The sequence below is a fragment of the Podarcis muralis genome, chromosome 1 (genome assembly GCF_964188315.1).
Source record: "Podarcis muralis chromosome 1, rPodMur119.hap1.1, whole genome shotgun sequence".
NCBI classification, from domain to species: Eukaryota; Metazoa; Chordata; class Lepidosauria; order Squamata; family Lacertidae; genus Podarcis; species Podarcis muralis.
This window is the reverse complement of record NC_135655.1, coordinates 68848060-68869458: the sequence shown is the minus strand read 5'-3', so window position 1 is coordinate 68869458 and position 21399 is coordinate 68848060. Positions and strand designations below refer to the sequence as shown.

The 21399-nt window shown below is 41.8% G+C and overlaps 1 protein-coding gene and 1 long non-coding RNA gene across 7 annotated transcripts in view; one reads left to right on the top strand and one right to left on the bottom strand.

Annotated features, from left to right (window-relative positions):
- Positions 1-460: 460 nt before the first annotated feature.
- TMEM9B (TMEM9 domain family member B) lies at positions 461-8645 on the bottom strand. The gene is made up of 5 exons (XM_028731823.2): positions 8506-8645; positions 6649-6740; positions 4486-4594; positions 2964-3098; positions 461-1306 (listed from the first exon to the last, which is right to left on the bottom strand). The coding sequence occupies exons 1-5, from the start codon at positions 8587-8589 to the stop codon at positions 1151-1153; spliced, it is 576 nt and encodes a 191-aa protein (XP_028587656.1). The 5' UTR covers positions 8590-8645; the 3' UTR covers positions 461-1150.
- A 245-nt stretch (positions 8646-8890) lies between these two features.
- Positions 8891-21399, top strand: part of LOC114598128 (uncharacterized) — a 54069-nt gene continuing 41560 nt past the window's right edge. For 3 of the 6 annotated variants that reach the window (XR_013393294.1, XR_013393290.1, XR_013393293.1), the window contains exons 1-3: positions 8891-9820; positions 13185-13295; positions 16999-17100. This is a non-coding gene — a long non-coding RNA (uncharacterized LOC114598128). Of the gene's footprint in view, positions 9821-13184; positions 13296-16956; positions 17101-21399 lie in introns of all 6 variants that reach the window. The other 3 variants (XR_003706971.2, XR_013393291.1, XR_003706972.2) reach the window with 3 other exon arrangements.

Sequence of the window (21399 nt, the reverse complement as noted above, 5' to 3'; positions counted from 1 at the left end):
ACACAATAAAGAAGTTCAGCAACCTGTGTAAGTTTGGGGCATAGGGGAAGTATATCAGTTATGGAAACTGTGGATACTATTTGCAGAGGTACAAAGCAGCCACAACTGCAATAAGCACACTAGCTTGGTGCAGGGGAGATTGCCTTTTCAAACATCAATATATTGCTTCTGGAAAACTGAAATATTCCCACAACAGAAATGCTGCTTGGACAGTAATTGTTCCAGAGGGCCCAGATGTCTGTTTGTTGCACTTGGGGGGAAAAAGTTGCCTGCAAATCCCCAAAAAACTTAAAACTAGCCAATTCCAGCCTTAAAACTATGAATGCCTTCAAATGCACTGACCTGATGACTGAAATACCCAGATGGATTCCACATGGTATTTCATTTTTAAATGCTTCACTTGACAAATTTTATGGAATCAAAATAATTTTTCCAAGTATAACTAACTCCCAGGACAAGAGAAGATTCTGAATAATTTATTCGCATTCTGTTATCCAGCTAATTTTTAAAGATTCTTATCATCCACCAACTATTAAGATTTAGATGAATAAATTTAGATATCACATTGTAGACACTTAGCAAGCAACCGAGGAGGTCCAACACTTCCTGTTCTGTTCTACATTGTTTCATTTACACAGCACTTCAAGTCTCTAGAGTTCCCTGTCTTACAGTTGCAGAGGTGCAAGCAATAAAATGCATACAACCAGCCAGTTTTAGATGCAACAGCTATACTGAAAGACCCAGGTTTTTGATACACAGCATCAGACAGTTAGAAAAGAACAAATATACATATATAAAAGTTCAATATGTAAAGTCACTTGTAGCAGAAATGTGGCACACCGTCTCATTTCTTCAAATAGATATTAGGGAAACTTGCATTTAAGAAACATAGTGAATCATCTCTCAATGTCAAAATTAGCACACAAATAATAAGCTTATGCTTTATTAGTAAAAGCAACTTAGTGGTGTACTAAGATTTTGGCTTGTTAAATATTTGAAGATATTCCTTCCCCTCATGTTTGTGCTTCCTTTGCTGCTAACGAGCAAAAACGGTCTTCCGATGAAGTGGAACACCAGGAAAACAATCTGGCACTTTCCTTTCGTCCATTAATTTTCCTCCAACACGATTTGGTGATAATTACTCTACTTATTAACTGAGCACAACATGACGGTCAAACACAGATTTGCGCTGTTCTTGGACTTGGCGCTTCCAACGTTGCTGGGCATACTCCACTTTGTTCAGCATGTTGGCTCGGCTTCGGGAACGAGCCAGCACATCGTGAGCATTTGCAAAAGGCTGGTGATCCTGAAATTAAGGGAGATAAGTTTTCATTATTAAACTGTTATCGCTCAGCACGCAGAAGTTGCAGCTGCAGAAGTTGGCAACCCCTTTTCTGCTGTGCATGAGATGAAGTGCATTCACTTTGCAAACACAATTCTTTGGCAATTAAAAATAGCAAAGTTAGGGTCGAAGCTTGAGGATTCTGTGAGCTTGAGAATTTTTACTTGCACAATAGAACTTTCTTTATTTCTTCTCTCACCCCCCAACCCCATGCCTCCTCCCCTAATCTGCTCTGGAGAGTTGAAGGGAAACCCCAGAAGAGGTTTAAGGTGCACATGGGAAGATGGAAGGAAGGGGAAGTTTTGTTGCACAGCCAAAAGTCCTTGCCCTAAGTCAAACAGAACTACTTCATTGGATACTGCCTTGAAAATCAACTAATACTTCCCTGAGACCACCAGTAGATTGTATCCATGTTTTACTCATTGAAATTAATGTAATGAAATTAGGCGTATCTAGCCAACATTAGTACAACTAATGTTGGTTAAACCCAATATAAATTGTTTTCCAGTGCAAGATTATCAGGAGTAGTAAAAGGATCCTGTGTATTCTTCAGTTTGTAAGATAGCGTTGAAATTTAAACTACCAGCACACTTGCGACTCTGTCTAAGCAACTACACTACTAATCAGCAACACCTATTGTTGTGAAGCTGTTTAGAGTACTCACTCCAAGATGTCAAATAATACTGAGCACACATGTTTATATTCAATATCTTAAAAAAAAGCAAAAATACAGCTGTTTAGGTGACAAAGTTGAACTACTATATTTATGTTAAGCATGCATGCCACCCTATTACACATACCACTGGATGAATGCCATTCATAAACATCAACATTCAATGCTAAACCTACTGTTTAGATTTTGGGCACTAAGCTGTGTTTTAAAGATTAGCTTTAGAGAAGGGCAAGTATGTGGTATATACTAAGGATTAAATATCCACATTGTGAACTGTTTACCATGTTAACATGTCAAAACTGACTAGTACCTTTAGCAGCAATACTTCAAGGCCTTTAGGGTTTTTTTTAAAAAATCTGGAAATCTGACATCAGGTTTTAAGTGAAAAAGTCACACAAGCTGCCTAAAACAACACCTGCACAAGCCCAGGAATACATTTGAGCTGGTTAAAATATCCTATACCTGATGGAGCATGGGAAGGAGTATTTCAGGATCTTATACATACCCATCACCACGTGCATAACATGTGACATGGTCATATGTATAATACGCCTTACCACGCCTATTCACTATCAGGGAAATAGGATGTAGACAACTGAACAATAATTCCTCTGTGCTATGGAAGATCAGTGAAGAACTGCCACTTAAAGCAGGACTTTTAAGTTTGGGGCCAAGCCTCTGAAACCATCTTCCATCTGGTATTCTTTGTACATCTTTCACTATCAACAAAGATACTCTTGTTTTCCATGGCATTTGCTGTCTGCTGATTAGTACCATTTCCAATGTAAGGGTTGTTGCCTATTTGCTATTTTAGTATTATATTTTTAAAACAATATTTCTGTTGTATTTTTACAACAGAATTTTGAACGATCAAAATTCAACCTGAAATTTCGCAACTAGGGACCTTGAACATATGGATTTTGAATATTATTTAGACAAATAACTTACCCCAACGTCGTCATCGCTTTGTATTAGCTGTGAATGTCCAAAGAGGCGTCTCTTCAGAATAGGTTCTATCAAGGTAAGATACACCATATACAGCAGGAGGAGACCCAAGATGGAGAGATATATGATGATTGTAACCTACATGGCATAAGACAATAGTTCAGTTATGCCATCTGAAAACACACTAACAGGGAGAATGTTGGCTGGGCAAGTGAAACAAACGGTCTATTACAGCATTGTAAACATTTAGGCATTCCATTCTCAGCAATGTATCCAAATGGACTTTTAAACCACTTAAGCATTTAGCATGAGTAAGTGAAACAAAGAGAAAATGCACCAAAGCTATCAAAGGGATTAAAGAGTAGGAAAATCAAAACTCAATTTCTTCAGATAATATGGGTTCATTTTCTCAGAGAAACTTATCATGGCTAAACAGGTGCCCATTCCAATTGAGTCTTTAAAAAACAGGAAACAGCAGCAAAAACAGAACCTCTGGATGCAGCACAAAGTGAATTTGTGAGAGCAGAGATCAACAAGCGGGTGAGGGGCCTGGACTGCTCCAATGTAAAGCTTGTCACAAACTTGCTTTGAATGCCATCCATGAAAGCAGACTGTACATCAATAAACAAGGCCACTGTCAGCACAGCAGAGAAAGGTTAAGCTGGATGCACAAATTAAGCAATTCTGATGCTGTTACAACAGCCTTGCAAAAATATTAACAAAATATTAAGCAATTCAAGAACTGGACACAAAAATGAACAGGGTGGGCAGATTTACTGTATGTGAGCATTTAAACATGACTAACTCTTAGCACTTAATGTTACTTCCAATCATAACTTAAATAATTTATGGTACTGACACCAATAGACCAAATGCTATGCCTGTTAAGCATGCCTTGACTGGCAAAACATGTGCTATGGGGGCTAGCCATTGTCGCTTGATAGAAAAACATCACAAATTGTTGACCGATAAACGGTCTAGGAAGCATGAGACTGGCTGCATTCACAAGTGATGCTAAACAATAGTTTAGCATTATGAAGACAAGCCATAACACTCTTTGACCTCACATGTACCCCCTGTGCTCCTCTGGCATCGCTGTGAGGAGTTTGCAAGTTTCCGCTTCTATTTTAACTGCAGTTTATTGTGACAACTGAACCTGGACAAACTGTAGAAAGCCCTTAACTGTGGTTAGTAGAAAGAAACGAAATAGGAGAGCTGGCTTATTTACACTAAGCAAAGTACAGAATCAATATTATATAGGGCAAAAATGTTCTTCAAAATCTAGCTACCAACATTCCATTACCGTAGCTGCTGCATCACACACATAATACTCAAGAGTCATGATTTTAGTATATATTTTTTCTCTGGAAGGATTTTTATGCAATTTATGTAGGTTCTACTATACAAACTTTTACTTTATAGGTTTGTCTAATCTAAAATGTGGATTTTGGCAAAAGTCTTAACCTAACAAATGAGCTTTAACTGGCTTGAGTTCTAAAAAAAAGTTAACCGAGAGGTATTTTACTTTAATAGTTTCAGAGCTTCTTTCCTCATATTTGCATTCACAACGTAAGCAATATGCCTCTACATCTGGTCCCGGAACTGGCATAGGCTCCACAACATGAAGACAATCACTGGGTGGAAAGGAAAAAGTGCTCAGAGTAAGTTTAGGTAAAATTATACATTGCAAAAAACATCTTCTTCAGTGAGAACACATGCTGAATGTATCAAGAACTCACAACCTATTATTCATATTTTTGGAAGTTAGAAATAATTGACATTTAACCCAAATAATGATCTGCTTAAATATTTAATTTGGTGCAACAGAACTTAAGTCACTTAGGAAGAGGAAAACACATTAGAGTACAAATGCCAGCATGGGAGTATCTAAGAGTTCTCCCACCATGTGAAATACCATACACTCTTTTTATGGAACTACCATGCGTTCTTCCTGTACGATCTACTAAAAGCCTAATCCTATACAGACAAGACAGTATTGGTATGGAAACCTTTCTTCTCTGGTTTCAAGCACAGAATGAGGCTTACACTGTGAGGAACTGCACTGTACCATCCCTTTATCTTCATTAGAAGAGGGTTTAACTGTATATGCCAGAATGCACTTACTTTTCTCAATGAAAGTGAACATGTGCATGAAAAACCAAATTTACAAGTCCTTTGTATATGGCTGCTTTCATATACCTTCTGGACAACACTTACTTATCACAGCTAATTTATTAATTGTTCCACTCTGTTTGTATTGACTCCTGCATTGTTCAAATGACAAGGGCAAATGATCAAATTCATGATGGCCAACCTAAGGAGATTCAGTACATGGCAAAGGCATTAAATAAATATGCTACTAGCCTCATAAAACCTTCCAAGCTAATGCCTATGACATCTAATCATTCTGGGTTGAGCCAGAAAGAAGATGAAACCATACTTCCTAAAGTTTGTAAATGAAACCAAACTTCATCCAGTTGGATTACTTTGGTATCATCTAAGGCAGTGTTTCCCAACCTTGGGCCTCCAGCTGTTTTTGGACTACAACTCCCATCATCCCTAGCTAGCAAGACCAGTGGTCAGGGATGATGGGAATTGTAGTTCAAAAACAGCTGGAGGCCCAAGGTTGGGAAACACTGATCTAAGGAACATATAGTAGCTATCGCCAAAGGGCATGTTATACATTGGTGTAGCTAGTCATGAAGAAAAGCTTCCAGTCACTACACTAATAGACGGGACCGGTGCCAGCAGCCACCAGCCTGACCTGGCCAGGTCACCATTCACTAATCTCTTTACGGGATGTTTTTTAGCAGTAGGGAGCAGCCTTGCTTTTGAAAGAGAGCAAAGCTTAGTTCCCATTTGCGGTGGCCGCCCACCATTTTTCAAGTTACCCAAAACGTAATGTCTGGATGTTACGATGAAATGTATTGATTTTCATGGATCCACAGTCCAGACTGAATGGGAGCAGAGCTCATCTTCTGTTCAAAAGTGTTCTTGCCTCTCCACCGTGTGTGGGACCATGGTGGAAAGCAGTGAGTAGTTTTGGTGTTGCTGCCACCCTCAGAGTGGTAGCAGTGGCCACCACAAGTAAGCCTGCGCCATGACTGGGTGAGGGTATTCTGGATCTATTGTCTGCTCCATGCTAAGGGCCCCTATGCTGGCCCTGCTAACAGAAAAGCACCACAGTGTAGGTATTAGCATTCATTGAGAGGAAATACTGTTTTTCCCTCCAAGACTTGCCCTATATATTGAAAGACACTATGAAAGCCACTGTTTCAAGTTCATATATACAAATTAGGCTAACCCACATGCCTTTGCTTGACTACTTTTGACAGCCAACTCAAGGTATGCCAAACTATTAGAACTGGAGTTTTGTCTGATTGCCTTAAATGCAAGTGTTTGAAAATAAACCATTTTTGAACTAAAGGCTTTTCTTTCATAAATGCTGTTGTATTTCAGTTCCATCATAAAAAAGAAACTATAGTTTATTACCTATGTTTACTAAATAGCCTGAAATTCAACAGCTCCTTATCTTTTGCCTTTACTGCTCCTTTAGGTTCAGCATAAGGATTAATTTCCACATTACAAAATTCTGTATCAACAACAGTACCTTTGAAATGGCAATTAAATAAAGGGCAAAAATTTTAGTTAAGAGTACAAGAACAAGACAAAAGTGTCATATACTTACCAGTCTTTCTGTGAAACATTCTTACTGAAAATTTGGCCAGCATGGTCTTTGTAAGGAGGACAGATGCATTTACATCGGACATCTTCAGAATTCTGAAAAATAAACACAAGCTTAGAACTAAGGGATTTGCCATCAAGAACAAAACATAAAAACAATCAACAGGAGAAACATGTTGAAAAAATAATACTTAAGAGTATAAATGATGTATAATGACAATAGTGCATCTCTTTTTACAGAGTGTTTATGATTTTTACCCTGTTGGAATTTATATATGTCTTCAAAGGCTTCAACCTACCTTCAAAAAATGAATAAGAGAAAGAAAACTTCACAAAAATTACACTTCTGATTAGATGTTTGGCTCTATAAATTGAACCATGCTTGGTTTGACTAGAACTGTAAAAATGGGAACTAGATAGATTACCTCCTTTGGTAGTGTATTAATGTGAAGCCAACACACCTCAAGCTATGTACCTTGAAGCCTTTCAGCAGCTTTGAGAAACAAGGTAAATCTTGTTACACACTTTTTCCACTTTTAAATTCCAGCAATAAACCCAGGGATTCTGACATCCCCCACTCCAACACAAAATATCTTCCATTTCCCACTGTTCCTCAAAGCCATCTAGGCAGGCAATCTTTTATACCAGTTTATACACCACAACTCATCATGAAACACCCAAACACAACCAGTTGTGCTTGAATTTTAAAAACAACTCCTACATTGGTCATGTGGTTCAGATGCCTGACTATCATCTTCCAAAGCAACTACTCTATTCCCAACTTAAGAATGGAAAGCAAAATACTGGTTTAAAGACGCTCTTGAGGCAAATCTTCAAAATGCAGTCTGCAAGCATGCAATTGGAGAATAGCCTTTACCAAAGGCGTCATGGACTTTGAACATGAACTCAGGAGGAAAGGGAGAAACGAGTAAGGCTAAGAGTAAGGCACGTCAAATCCTCACCCAGAAACCTATGGCCTCCACAGTCACTTATGGACACATTGCTAAGACTGTGTTCATGGAAGTCAATTTTACTAGGCTATGAGTGATTGCCAAAGAAGAAGAAAAGAAGACATCTACAGATGTCTAAATACACAAGATGACAACATGAACAAAGGATAGGAATGCAAGACAGCAGTCAGAATTAGAAGCATCATAAAAATCCATAGTAACTGCTGTTGGCCACAAACATGATGCTAAAACTAAAGGTGGCCACTGAAACTCTCAACAAGCCCAAGTCAACATCAAATACTATTCAGTTAAGTGGAATGTATTTCGAAGTTGAACATGTTTGTAATTATAAGCTTAAGCAAAATGCCTCCCTTTGCTCTTCACGGCATCTGAGATGAGAAAACGACAAACATTTCGGGGTGGGGTAAATCGGATAAACACATTGCAAAAACCTCCCTGTCCGAAAACCGATTCTTTCTGCTGTGCTTTGCAATCCTCCTACCTCGCCCTACCACTTTTTCTTTTCTTTTTGAAGGAGAGCTCCTACATGCATTCTGCTTAAGGGATATTTTAAGAGTGCTGTAGAAATATGCATTTTCAGAAGTTAAAAGTCGTCGATAACTAGAAAACAAGCGTCAGTGACGGAGGTGAGATTGACAGTCCCGGCGTTGCGGGTGGTGGGGAAGCGGGGACGCCTTATTCCCTAAATGTATGGATTTGACAAGCCCTGGCCTTTTGAACATAAGCTCTTTTTTGTGCATAACCCTCCGGAGAGGGCGGCTTCCGCTGCCGCTGCCTCCTAGATTCAGAGATATTCCGGGGACTGGAGAGGAAGCGGGCGGACTCAGTGGAGGGAGAGGGAGCGCGAGCGCCACGGGAACGGACGGGGAGGGGTCGCGTGCGTCGCATACCTTTTCGCCGGCTACGTGCCCGGCGAGCGCGGCCAGAGCCAGGAGCGCGCACAGCGCCGCCCGCGCTCCTCCCGGGGCCGCCATGCCCGACTCCCGCGCCGAGCCAACCCAGAGACCCTCCCCTTATCGCCGCCGAGGCGGGGCGCGAACTCCCAGCTCCGGAACCATCCCGACTTCCGCCTTCGACAGAGGCTCGGGCCCGTCCGCGCCTCGTCACGTGACGCCGCGGGGCCTTCCTTTTCGGGAAAGGGCTCTCCTCCCACCGCCCACTGCTCGAAGGGCAGTCTCGCGGCCTTACGGCGAAATCACGCGAGGAGATAAAACCGGCGGTGTGGCCCTCTTCGTCTCTCACTCGAGTTCCGTCGCCTGCTTTTTGCTAGTAGAGACGGAGGCGGCTCCCCTCAGCCCCCGCGACAAGGCCTCGGCGGGGTTTCCTGAAGGAGCAGCGCTTCTCCTCTGGGAAACTGGACGTCAAAATTGAGACTCCAGACCTTAAATATGCTTACTTGAAAGTTAGCTCGATCGAAACCAAGAGGATTTGCCGGCGGGGGGGGGGAAGTGTTTTAAGATGAGAGCGTTCATGTGAAATGCTTTTATTATTTCTCTTGCCGAAATCTTACTTTTGGGGCGTAGTTTCCTCCCGCCGCGCTCCCCCAAATCCATTTTGCCACTTCTGTACCTCCCTCCATTCATTTTCCTGATGCTGCTGCCACGAGTCAGAATCGAGGCCCCAGAGGTGGAGACCTGAATTGATATTGCAGCATTGTCTTTTTCTGGTCTGGCTTTTGTTTCTTCAACAGCTGTTTGCCGGGTGGACGTTGGCGAGCTTAATGCGTTCATGGTAAAAGCTTATAAAGAGGCATGTCACATAAAAGTACAACTTGATTGTTGCTGCAAATTTGTGAACGCTTACAGTAGGGGACTTTCCAAAGCAGCTCAAGCTATACTAGACTGTTGTAGCCCTTTTTAAGTTACTCATTTTGAGGGAAATCCTCATTGCATATGGCTGAACAACCTTTATTTGGTTGTTCTAATACCGTGGTACCTCGGGTTACATACGCTTCAGGTTACAGACTCCCCTAACCCAGAAATAGTGCTTCAGGTTAAGAACTTTGCTTCAGGATGAGAACAGAAATCGTGCTCCGGCGGCACGGCAGCAGCAGGAGGCCCCATTAGCTAAAGTGGTGCTTCAGGTTAAGAACAGTTTCATGTTAAGTATGGACCTCCAGAACGAATTAAGTACTTAACCTGAGGTACCACTGTACTACAAAGTTCCTGCCATTTAGTAGCTCTGTAGAAGAAGGAATTTCAGCAGGTATGCCACATGTTTCATTTTCTACACAACTATTAAAGGTAGAGTTTTCTTCTGCATCTATCTGTCCACCCTAGTACACCCTCAGGGGCAGGCTTTGGTCTTTCAAATGGTACCCTGTGTGAGCCCAAAATTTGGCACCCTGGCCTCTTGCCTTCCTTTCTGCTCAATTCGCTACATCATAGTTGTAGTACATTGCGGCCTGTTCAATGCCCAGTGCAGAGGAACTGGTTGTGCTGCCTCTGAGACCCTAATGCATAGATATGGCACAAAACCCTGCCCCCACTATCTTACAGTGTGTTCATATTACTGCCTTAAAGTGCAGCAAAGTTAATTTTTTTCTATGTGTTTTCCCCAACCCAACCAGCTGTTCACATCAGCAGAGCTTCATAGTGTCAGATTAATTTCTGTTTGTGTTCTTGCTCAGGGGAGTGTATTTACCTCATGTGTGCTTGATGCATACTTGTAGCATTGCCTTCCAGCACAATCCTAAACATGTCTACTCAGAGTAAGTGTCATTGAGCATAAGGCTGTATACCACAACTTGGTACAGCAACATCTTTATCTCTCTTTGAATTTCTAGCATAATAATGTAATCTGTGTCATTTAATAGCTAGTTTTCAGTACTGGAACAATGAAGATATTTGCCTTGCTTTATCTGGATGTCTCAGACCACTCTTGAGCTTAAAGTGCCTTTAAATCTTTGTTCTTGTCAAATAATCACTAAGCAGTATGTAATAAGTATATTATAGCCTGTAGATTTCTCTGAGTATGATTCATTACCTGCTAATAAATATGTGCCCAGATTAAAGGAGACAGAGGGAAGGTTGCACACCCCCTGATTTTTAATCAATCTCATTATAGCCATTTCCTGCAACTGCAAATTAGTATTTGATGCCAGTTTCACCAACCCACTCTCCCAATCTGTTCAACCACCTGCCCGCTTTTGGTCTTTACTGGGAAGAACATTGCCTTTGTCTAAATATTCATGCCAAGGAACTGAAAAAGAACAAGTATTTTTTTTCCTTATGTATTTGCCATCTCAAAAGCAAGTGACATCTCTGCAGAAAATATAATTAAAAACAACCCTGCTTTCATGTGGATATTCTTAGTTGTGGTTAAATCCAGTGGAAACAGTGCTTTATTTTAGTAGGGAGGCAAGCTTTATTTATAACGTGTGTGAAAACAAATTAACCACACATGAAAAACTGCTACAGAAAATACATCTTTTTTGCATGTAGTTTCACATCATTTGACTGACTTTATTAATTTGCTAACCCTCCATTCAGTTAGAGAGCAGCTAGGCAGTTTGCTACAGTTCTTGCCACAAACTTTTTACCTCAGGGTCATGAATGGTTGTGATGGTCTGATAATGGCTCACCTCACTGGAGACCATGATTCACCAATAAGAGTGGGAAACTATAAAGTTTGTGAGGCATTTCCATGCTGATTCCATTTTGGTCAGGTGTTGTGTCCCTCATTGTGATGGGGGATTGTCTTAGTAAGACAGGCGATAGAACCCACTCCATTTCCACTCCCTTTCCAAACAAATGTATTGCAGCTGTGTTGTCCATATGGATTGCCTGAACAAATGGGACAACTCTTTAAATCTTGTAAATATGTATCTTCCTTAAGACCGACCCCCTAGCATAGGGGTCCTTATATAGGCTTATACTAGCTCTGTCCAGTATTGTGCAGAGATACCGTACATTTTAAAAGTGCTATAACCTGTTTTACTTCCACATGTTTGTGAGTGGTTTGGACATTAATTAAACTTGGGAAATTGAGGTCTGTATCAAAAGTCTAAGACTCCCATTTAGAATAGTAGACTCAATCTGAGTATATGAGTTGTATAGAAATTAGTTTACAATAAGGAACATTTCAATTACTGTGTAGCTAACTTCTTGACTTGTTGGTAAGCGAAGGTCTCATTTTTAATGGTGTCCAGAAGTTAGCATTGCAGTGTATAGTTTCAAATTATTTTGTTGCTGTTATCAACTTGTGTACATGATTCATGTACATAGTCTAATATTAGAGTTTCCTTGCCTTTGGCAAAAAAAAACAAACGATGCTGAATTTCCAAGTGGAAGTGAAGCTATGTTTTCAGCAGACTAGAACATCAATTTCATTCTTCACTGCACAATATACTGTTTCTATCCACTGCTGCTTGCTTCTTCTTCATAAGTTATGCCACATTGACCCTAAAGGTCGGAAGCCAAAGCTTTTCTCCTTGATATTTTGGAATCCTTTGCAAAAGTGCATTCTTAAGTGATCCAAATGTTAGCTGCCCTTTGACCACAGAAGCCTCCTGCTCAACCATTTATTCATCAATGTACAACCCTGGTTATAGTTAATCACAGCCTTGGTTTGCTGCCCGTAAATTGGGATATTATAACCTACCTGCCAGTCTGCAGTACTAAAGCCCTGTTTAGGGAAGCTTTTAATGTTTGATGTATTACAGTATTTTAATATTTTTTTGGAAGCCACCCAGAGTGGCTGGGGAAGCCCAGCCAGATGGGCGGGGAATAAATAAATAAATAAATAAATATAATAAACCAATCTGGAAGTAAGTCCAACTGAAGTCAGTGGGACTTACTTCAGAGTTAACATGCTTAGAATTGGGAATGGTTAAGAAGAAGAAGAAGAGTTTGGATTTGATATCCCACCTTTCACTCCCCTTCAGGAGTCTCAAAGCGGCTAACATTCTCCTTTCCCTTCCTCCCCCACAACAAACACTCTGTGAGGTGAGTGGGGCTGAGAGACTTCAAAGAAGTGTGACTGGCCCAAGATCACCCAGCAGCTGCATGTGGAGGAGTGGAGACGCGAACCCAGTTCCCCAGATTACGAGACTACCGCTCTTAACCACTACACCACACTGGCTCTCACGGGTCAGTGTGGTCGCGGGTCAGTAAGGACGCGGGTGGCACTGTGGTCTAAACCACAGAGCCTAAGGCTTGCCAATCAGAAGGCCGGTGGTTTGAATTCCCACAATGGGGTGAGCTCCCGTTGCTCGCTCCCTGCTCCCGCCAACCTAGCAGTTTGAAAGCATGTCAAAGTGCAAGTAGATAAATAGGTACATCTCTGGCGGGAAGGTAAACGGCATTTCCATGCGCTGCTCTGCTTCGCCAGAAGCGGCTTTGTCATGCTGGCCACATGACGCAGAAGCTGACTGTGGACAAACACTGGCTCCCTCGGCCAGTAAAGCAAGATGAGCGCCGCAACCCTAGAGTCGTCCACAACTGGACTTAACGGTCAGGTGTCCCTTTACCTTTTAAGGACAGAAAAAAGTTAGCACTCTTGAGCAGCTATAGAAATTAATAATGGAATCTTATTTATGCTTCTCTTCTCTTTAACTGCTTTTTCTCAGGCTGAAGAGGAAAATGAGCACCACTTGTCAGATTGTCAAATTTGGTTCTGCTATAGTTTGCTTTTGGGATGTTGACCTGAAGAGGTCGCTAGATATACATCCAAGAAACAGGTAAAGAAACCAAAATCAAAGTATTTTTAGCATGTGTTAATTGTCTTATTAGTGCTGGGGTGTTCAAGTAATCAAGAACTGTCTTCAGCATGTAATTATTCCTGACTGTACTTTTCTGCATTTTGTTTTCCTTTGACCTCACATTATACCATTTCTGTCTCCCCCCCCCAAAAAAACACACACTCATATGATCATGCAACTAGGATAGCAACATCAGTATAACATTTCATGTGTTTGAGTAAATGGGTTGTAGTTTACAACAACTTGAGCCATAATAGACATGTTAGTCTTTAAGGTTGCTATTTTTGATGCAAAAGGTATTCCTCTGGAAATTGTCAAAGTCAAACTGATTGTACACTTCTGCACCCAGTATTGCATTAGGTCTTCGGGAGATTATTTTTTAAAAAAACAACAACAATGCAACATCAACAACTGTAATAGACTGTAATCAACTGGATGCTTTTTGAAGTTTAACCAGCATCAGAGGCTTATGAGCACCAAGGCCCTATTTAACCTCCAGGTTCTTGATGGAGCACCAAAAACTGACTGTCCCCAAAGAGCTTTCACTGTATTGATTTTATGTCATCAGGCTCACAAGGTTTTCCAGAGTATGATGACAGCATAGCAGATGCCCTACTTGCTCTGTGTTTCCATGACAACTATTAGAAAAACAGCTCCCGTCCCCACTACCAGTGTCTTTATTACATTTCACAGCTGTACTCCGAGTGAGACTTTCATCTCCTGAAGGTGTTTCTTCTTCCAATTAATCACCAATGTTTTGTTGAAATGAAACACAATTGAAATGTCTATGGCTTTAAGTAACACAGTTACAAAAAGCAGCACGGTGTATATATCTAGAAGGCACACAGTATGAAATGGGTCAGGACTAGGAGTACAAACACATTTAAGGGGAATGTAGATTGCTTCCTAAATCTGTGTTTTGAATGTTTCATTTATATGACAAAGGGGGGTCTGGAAGCAGATAATAAAGTACTAGCATTACATTGGCATGACCAAACTGAATAGAGGGGAGGCTGCCCGGGAACACCCGGATTCTTATTTTGTTCAAGTTGAAACCACTGCACGGCAGGAGGAGGGGGCTGTGTGTTCGACTATGCACCCTGGCTCCTCACGATGTTGCACGTGTGACGTCACCCACCCCAAATCATTTTCAGAAGATGGTGCCTCTGCGTCACCCCATTAACTAGTTTGCTGCTCTCAAGTCTACTGGAGAACACTGTCCTATTGCCAGAGTTGAAATAAGATTTAACTGCCAGTTTAGGCTGTTTTTATACATGGAATGTGTGTGTTGTGTGTGTGTGTGTGTGTGTGTGTGTGTGCGCGCGCGCGCACTCTAATAGTGTCCTTTGCCTCAGGCAAGAAAAAGTCTTAAGCCAACCCTGTGAATGACTGCTTAAAAGTTCTTGAATTGGCAGTGGCCAATTCATTAACTACAAATCCTGAAGTTTTGGATCCCCCCAAAACCAGTGCCAAAGTTTTGAAGTAGTTTTGTACTCCCCCGCCAAACTGAGTAATTGATACATCAGAGTGGGCCAGTTTGTAGTTAACACTCAGAAATCCAACGTTGTCTGATTCACTTCAAACTGGTGCCCAAGTTTTGTAGCTGTTTCATAGGGTTTTGTAATGAGAACTGTGCATTTTGTAGCACCTCCCAAACTGAGTAATTGATAGTCAAACTGTGGCTCATAGGTATCACCCAGAAATACAACATGGTGGGATGTACAAAACATCCAAAGTTTTGAAGTCCTTTTGTAGGGTTTTGTTAATGAAGCTGCAGCCAAACACTGCAGCCTCATCTTTTGTTAGGGAAATTTACAGGCAAATGGCCCAAGATGGTTAGGAAATAGGTAGGTCTTCCTTGAGTGTTTTGAATAGGAAAATCCATTAGAGTTTAGGAGTAGTGGCACATCTCATCCCCCACCTACAATGGATTATATAAACAAGATCTGGTGAGTTTTAACAGAACAACAGAAAAGGGTTTTGGGATAGTGAGACAGAAATTGCAGCTTGGGAATGAAAGTGAGTTTTGAGCTCTGGAAGTTTGAAAGCATCTCAGAATGCTAGACTGCCTCTGGAGATCTGATGCAGGGCAGCGTAACTGCTGTTTTCAGGAGTTCTATGCTGTGTATCTCAACCAGTGTTCAGCTTATAAGTAAAATCAAATATTACAAAACACCATAGGTCTCCAGTGGTATTTACTTTCTTTTTCTTTGGTGATCACTCATAGCCAAGTAAGATTGTCTTCCATGAATATGGGAAACTATTTCATAAGAATTCAGAAATGTGGCTCAACAAAACAAGGTCCTCTCTCATGGCTAACTTAGATTGTAACCCACTGCACACAGATCTGAGCATATGTACCGCTGAGGACAGTGGACTTGCTTCCAAGTACAGTGGTGCCTCGCAAGACGAAATTAATTTGTTCCGCAAGTTTTTTCTTCTTGCGAGTTTTTCGTCTTGCGAAGCACGGTTTCCCATAGGAATGCATTGAAAATCAATTAATGCGTTCCTAGGGAAACCGACTTCAGACCAGGTCCGGGGACAGTCTGTCCCCCGACCTCTTCTGAAGGCTGGGGGGGACGACGAAGGGCTTTTCTTCCCACCCCCAGCATTTTAAAAAACCCCGGGACAGCGGAGGACTTCTCCGCTGTCCCGGGGCGATTTAAAAGCCCCCGGGAAGGCAGGCAGGGGGGAGCAAAGACTTTTGCCCCCTGCCAGCCTTCAGAAGAGGTCCTGGACCTCTTCTGAAGGCGGGCGGGGGGCAAAAGTCTTTGCTCCCCCCTGCCTGCCTTCCCGGGAGAGCGGAGAAACGCGGCGCGTTTCTCCGCTGTCCCCGACGGCTTTTGAAGGCAGGCGGGGGGGAGCAAAGACTTTCGCCCCCCGCCCGCCTTCAGAAGAGGTCCTGGACCTCTTCTGAAGGCGGGCGGGGGGCGAAAGTCTTTGCTCCCCCCTGCCTGCCTTCCCAGGAGAGCGGAGAAAGGCAGCGTCAGCGCTGCCGCCCGGCAGCATTTTAAAATCGCCCCGGACAGCGGAGAAGTCCCCCGCTGTCCCGGGGTTTTTAAAACACCTCTCGCCCCCCCCCCCCGCCATGCTTCGGAGCAGCCGTCCGAAGCCTGGCGGCGGGAGGAGGTCCGAGGACAGTGGGGAAGAGGCGCTGCGCTTCCCCGCTGTCCCGGAGATTTCCCTATGGGCTTTCGTCTTGCGAAGGAAGCCCATAGGGAAATTCGTTTTGCGAAGCGCCTCCGCGACGGAAAACCCTTTCGTCTAGCGGGTTTTCCGTCTTGCGAGGCGTTCGTCTTGCGGGGCACCACTGTAAAGATACCGTACATAGGATTGTGCTGCATGAATATTGACCTGTACTGTATCAGCTCATATCATGGGCTGCAAGATCTTCATGAAGCCTCATTTTAAAATGCCACAGGGCTCCTCAAGTTTGTAATTAACTCTAATTGGAACTCACAGAATGGGACAATTGCAAACACCTTATGACCTTATCTTGCAGAGAGAAGCCGGCAGGCTACAACAGAGTTCCCAAGCTTCCTTTGCAACAGTTCTTTAGCTCAGTGTGTGCAAAACTGCTATGAAAAAATAATGAAGTTGATATTGCAAATGCCAGATTAATTAGCTCATATGTCTATAGGTCATTTTATGTTGAAAAATGGATAATTATCTCTATTCCAAGGAGTAAACTAAAACTTCTGTGAGCAAGAAAGGAGCCCCAGCTGATGAAGCATCTAAGCCCCAATGACAGAGCATTAAATTAACAATCAAGTCATTCAAGAAGGTAAGTGTTTCATTCATTCATTCTATTTATGTATTTATGTATTTATTTATTTCATCTGCTAAAATAGGGTACAGCAGAGGCATTGTGAGCTAGGAGCTAAATTCCAGTGCAGGGCCTGCAGTAAACAGCAACCAGAAATTTATATAATAATGGGCAAAACATAAGGCTAGGCCTCAATCCAAGTCAGACATTTAAGCATTAATTAAAAATTAGTTCAACTTAAAAAACAGCTTTCAGTTCACTTTGAAAAACAGTTCAAAACTAGAGTATGAATTACAACTTAAAACTAGAGGGTAAACTTACACTTGCAAAAACTTCATTTCAACTCATGTAAGCTTTGGTTAAACTTATCAACCAAAGAGTAAGGATAGGTCTCAGCCCAAGTTAAAAACTCTGATTTTGGTTCTGTTTCAAAATCAGTTAAAATCTATAATATTTTTTAAACTTCCAATTTACATTTCATCTAGCCACAGCCTCCCTTTAATCCCTGTTTAATCCAGCCATTGTCCACTCCCCTGACAAACATTCCCATTGCTAGGGGCCTAAACTGACCTAAGTTCTCCATTCAAAGTTCTGCTCATTGGAACTGAGTACAAACTCAGCCCAGTAGCTGAGCCACACTTCCTTGTGTTTTTCAAAGGACCACCACCTGATTTAATTGAAGTAGCAGCTGAGGAAAGTTAGACAGGGCTATAAATTAAGGAAACTTACCAAGGGAGTCAAGGGACGCGGGTGGCACTGTGGCCTCTTGAGCTTGCCGATCAGAAGGTTGGCGGTTCGAATCCCCGCAACGGGGTGCGCTCCCGTTGCTTGCTCCCTGCTTCTGCCAACTTAGCAGTTCGAAAGCACAAAGTGCAAGTAGATAAATAGGTACTGCTCCGGCGGAAGGTAAACGGTGTTTCCGTGCACTGCTCTGGTTCATCAGAAGCGGCTTAGTCATGCTGGCCACATGACCTGGAAGCTGTATGCCGGCTCCCTCGGCCAGTAAAGCGAGATGAGCGTCGCAACCCCAGAATTGTCCATGACTGGACCCAATGGTCAGGGGTCCCTTTACCCTTACCAAGGGAGCCTATTGTATAAGCAAAAGGTAAGCCCATACTCACTAGTTCTCAAAGGTTGTAGAGCACCATACTGGCGTGACAGGAGAGGATGGCAAGTGTGGCCGGAAGATTCAAGGACAATCAATATTATATTTTGGGAATGATTAATGTTGTTATCTAGCTACATTGTTTTCTAATTTCTGGATGTCTCATGATCATATTATATAAAAAAGTGGCGTTAGTTTATTTTATAGGAAAGGATACAGTCTTGTATGCTAGAGAAAAGATACGTTCCTTCCCTCATTTATAATAAAAGTTCTTTTGACAAATGTGCTTGTGTAGGCTTCCAAACTTCCTTCCCAGAAAGCAAACTTGGAGCATGACCTTCCAACTGTCACAGAACCAGCTAGAGGGGCAGCAAAGCTGGACTTAATCTTAAGTGATGTCCAGGACTAGGAACAAGATGAATTTATTGTTGAACCAACTGGGGACGGTGACTATATTGCTATTAAATGCAACAGTTCTTGTTGCTCCTCCTTAAAAAGCAGCTGGGAAAGGTTCAGAAAGGGGAAATCCAAATTTTAATGGGGATGCTGGAGTAGATGGGCACTGCGTCTGATCCAGCAGGGCTCTTATGTAACCCTACCTTCCTTTTGTCCACATAAAAATTGCATTTCTACTAACAATGTTGGTTGGAGTTGGGCAGAGAGGCTTCTGAAGGAGCTATTATCATGTGCTCCTGTAGTGGAGGGACAGGGTCTCTCACAAAGATTTTCTAATAGAGCAGTTATCTGACAGTGTTTCCTGTAATTGGGTTTCTAAATAGAGGCACCACTTTCCCAGCACGCCAGCCTGAAATAACCTGCAAAGCCCTGTGAAAAGAATACTTCCTCTTATGACAAAGAAGCCTGGTTCTTTTTTCAAACGGACACATGGACTTGGTAGAAACATTGGTTGCTAGGTGACACAGACACTGCTCATGGACCCCAGTAATTTTGACATGTTGTGTTAAACCAGAAATCTTGGGGGGGGGACCCTCTTTCCCCAAAAGATTTCCATTTTGAGTCTTGTTAATAGAGTGGCTTCTGTCTTATCCAGATGGTTTATTAGTGTTATGGAATTTCACACCACCCACAATGAGAGGTAGGAGCATAATCTTAAGTTAAATATAGCAAACTTACCCTTTACTCCAAGTCAAGAACAGTTGGACTGAAATTAGTGAAAGGTGCTCATAATTCCCAAGGCTGGTCCTGTGAGTAAGCTAAATAAAGGCACTGCCTGAGGCAGTGCCTAGGACTGGAAGCTCTTCAGTAAAGCTGCCTCAAATTGTCAAGCCTTTATGCAGATAAGTAGCCAGGGGTGATATATTGTCAGAATATCCAAAAGTGGTGCTTGTTGACTGGAAAAATGTTGACCAACTTCTTTGTGAGGTAAATGTCAGACTACTATAGTATCTACTTGGTTGTGAGGCATTGTGCCATGACTTTGTCATATTCAGTATCGACTGGCCTGGAATTAAGCCACTAAAATTCAGTTTTGCTTGAATTGTTCTCTCAATAAAGCAAGTCCAGCAAAGACTTTTGTTTGTAGCAGTTAAGCCTAGATCCTGTAAAGGCACAAATATAACTGACTGTATCATGTGAGAGACTCAAGGTGGAAGCATTGTCAATATGCTTAATACCCATTAAAAAAAGCCCAACCCTAAATGTAGAATATCTCCTCAGTATGGAAAAAGTGGATTCTGAAATGGCAGTAGACTTTCATGCTGATGAAAGGCCAATGCACTACTCATTACGCAGAAGAAGAAAGACAGAAGAACACAGGCAATGTACATTCTTCTTTCATCATGACGCCTTTTAAAATAAGGCAGCCAATTAGATGTTGACAAAAACATGAAATAAGGTGCCCTTGCTATGTTCAAATATCTGAGATCCATTAGTATACCAGTGCCATAAATAAAAGCCAGGACAACATGCTCCCCTGAGAGCATAATTAGGTAGGAAAGAAGTCTGCAAAAGTTCCCCTCATTTGTCTCCCGGAACTCAGCATCAAAATGTTTCATATAGAAAGATAACTATGTTCTGATATATAATGACCAGGAGATAAATTGCTAGTTATTAACAACAGCAGCAGCATACGTGGTTGTAGCCTATCATTACTGGGATGAAGTGTGGGATAAAATCGCTTTTAAGTAAATAAAATAAATAAATAAATAACATTAGAATACTAACATTCAATACAAATGCCCAGTAATAGCTTTTGCTTTCCCCTTGCAGCATGCGCCTCGGATAACCTGATTGAATCTGTGGGTATTTTGCTCTGCTGTATGTTTGTGGTCTGGTTTTCATGTTTGAGAGTTGGTGGTCCCACAGCATGAGGCCAGAAACTTGTTTATAATAAATATGTATTATTTATTGCCTGCATAGGCCTGATGGAATAGAAAAGTTTTCAGCGGCCATTTGAAAGTTGAAATAGAAGATGCCTTCTGAATCTCGGTTGGTAGAGTATTTCACAATACTGGACTGATGAGCCTAAAAGCTTGGTTCCTTGTTAAATGAGCCTTGCCAACTCAGGAAACGGCCAAGAATGCTCCAGCAGATTATTTCAGTGATTGAGCTGGAATATAAGGTTTCAGGCAGCCCTGGCAGTACCCTGGACTGAAGTTGTCTGGACCTTTGAAAATTAATACAAGGACCAGGAACCTGACTTGGTAGTAGATAAGCAGCCAGTGCAAATGCCTTAACAATGGGGTCACATGTTGTTGGCCAGATGTAACCAGAGGGATCCAAATACCTTCCTGAAACACAGCTGTTGGGGCACTAATAATTTCTGTTACTTGCTTTTTTCCCTCCAGTGGCTTTTTGAAACATGGCCCCCCTCCACACACATACATTTCCCATTCACTTTTATTACTGTACATTCTGCTATACGGGGTGCAATCTGTTCTAGAAGAATGAGAAGCCCCTGCACTTGCACTTGCAGAACTTGATCTCAGTCAGAGCCACCCTTTACACAGCAGCTCCATATTTTAGGGTGGCTTTACCAAAAAGAAAAAAAAGAGAGAACAAAAGATGATGCAGATTAATATAAATTTTACATATGCTAATTTATTTGTATATATTTAAATTTGAAGATAATTACTAAAATATAAATAGAAATGCAATATATTTCACCTTAGTGGGGAAGATGTGAGCAGGTTAGCTGTTCAGTCTGCTTCCCAGGTGCTAAAAGTTAAAGAGCAACTTAAAGGCTACAGCTT

Bases quoted from the DNA above. Each gene is read 5' to 3' on its own strand.
- TMEM9B (XM_028731823.2), bottom strand. From the start codon at position 8,589: ATGGCGGCCCCGGGAGGAGCGCGGGCGGCGCTGTGCGCGCTCCTGGCT. The intron at 6,741-8,505 runs GTATGCGACGCA...TTTATTTTTCAG, and splicing joins GGCACGTAGCCGGCGAAAAG to AATTCTGAAGATGTCCGATG. The intron at 1,307-2,963 runs GTAAGTTATTTG...CCTTAATTTCAG, and splicing joins AAAGCGATGACGACGTTGGG to GATCACCAGCCTTTTGCAAA.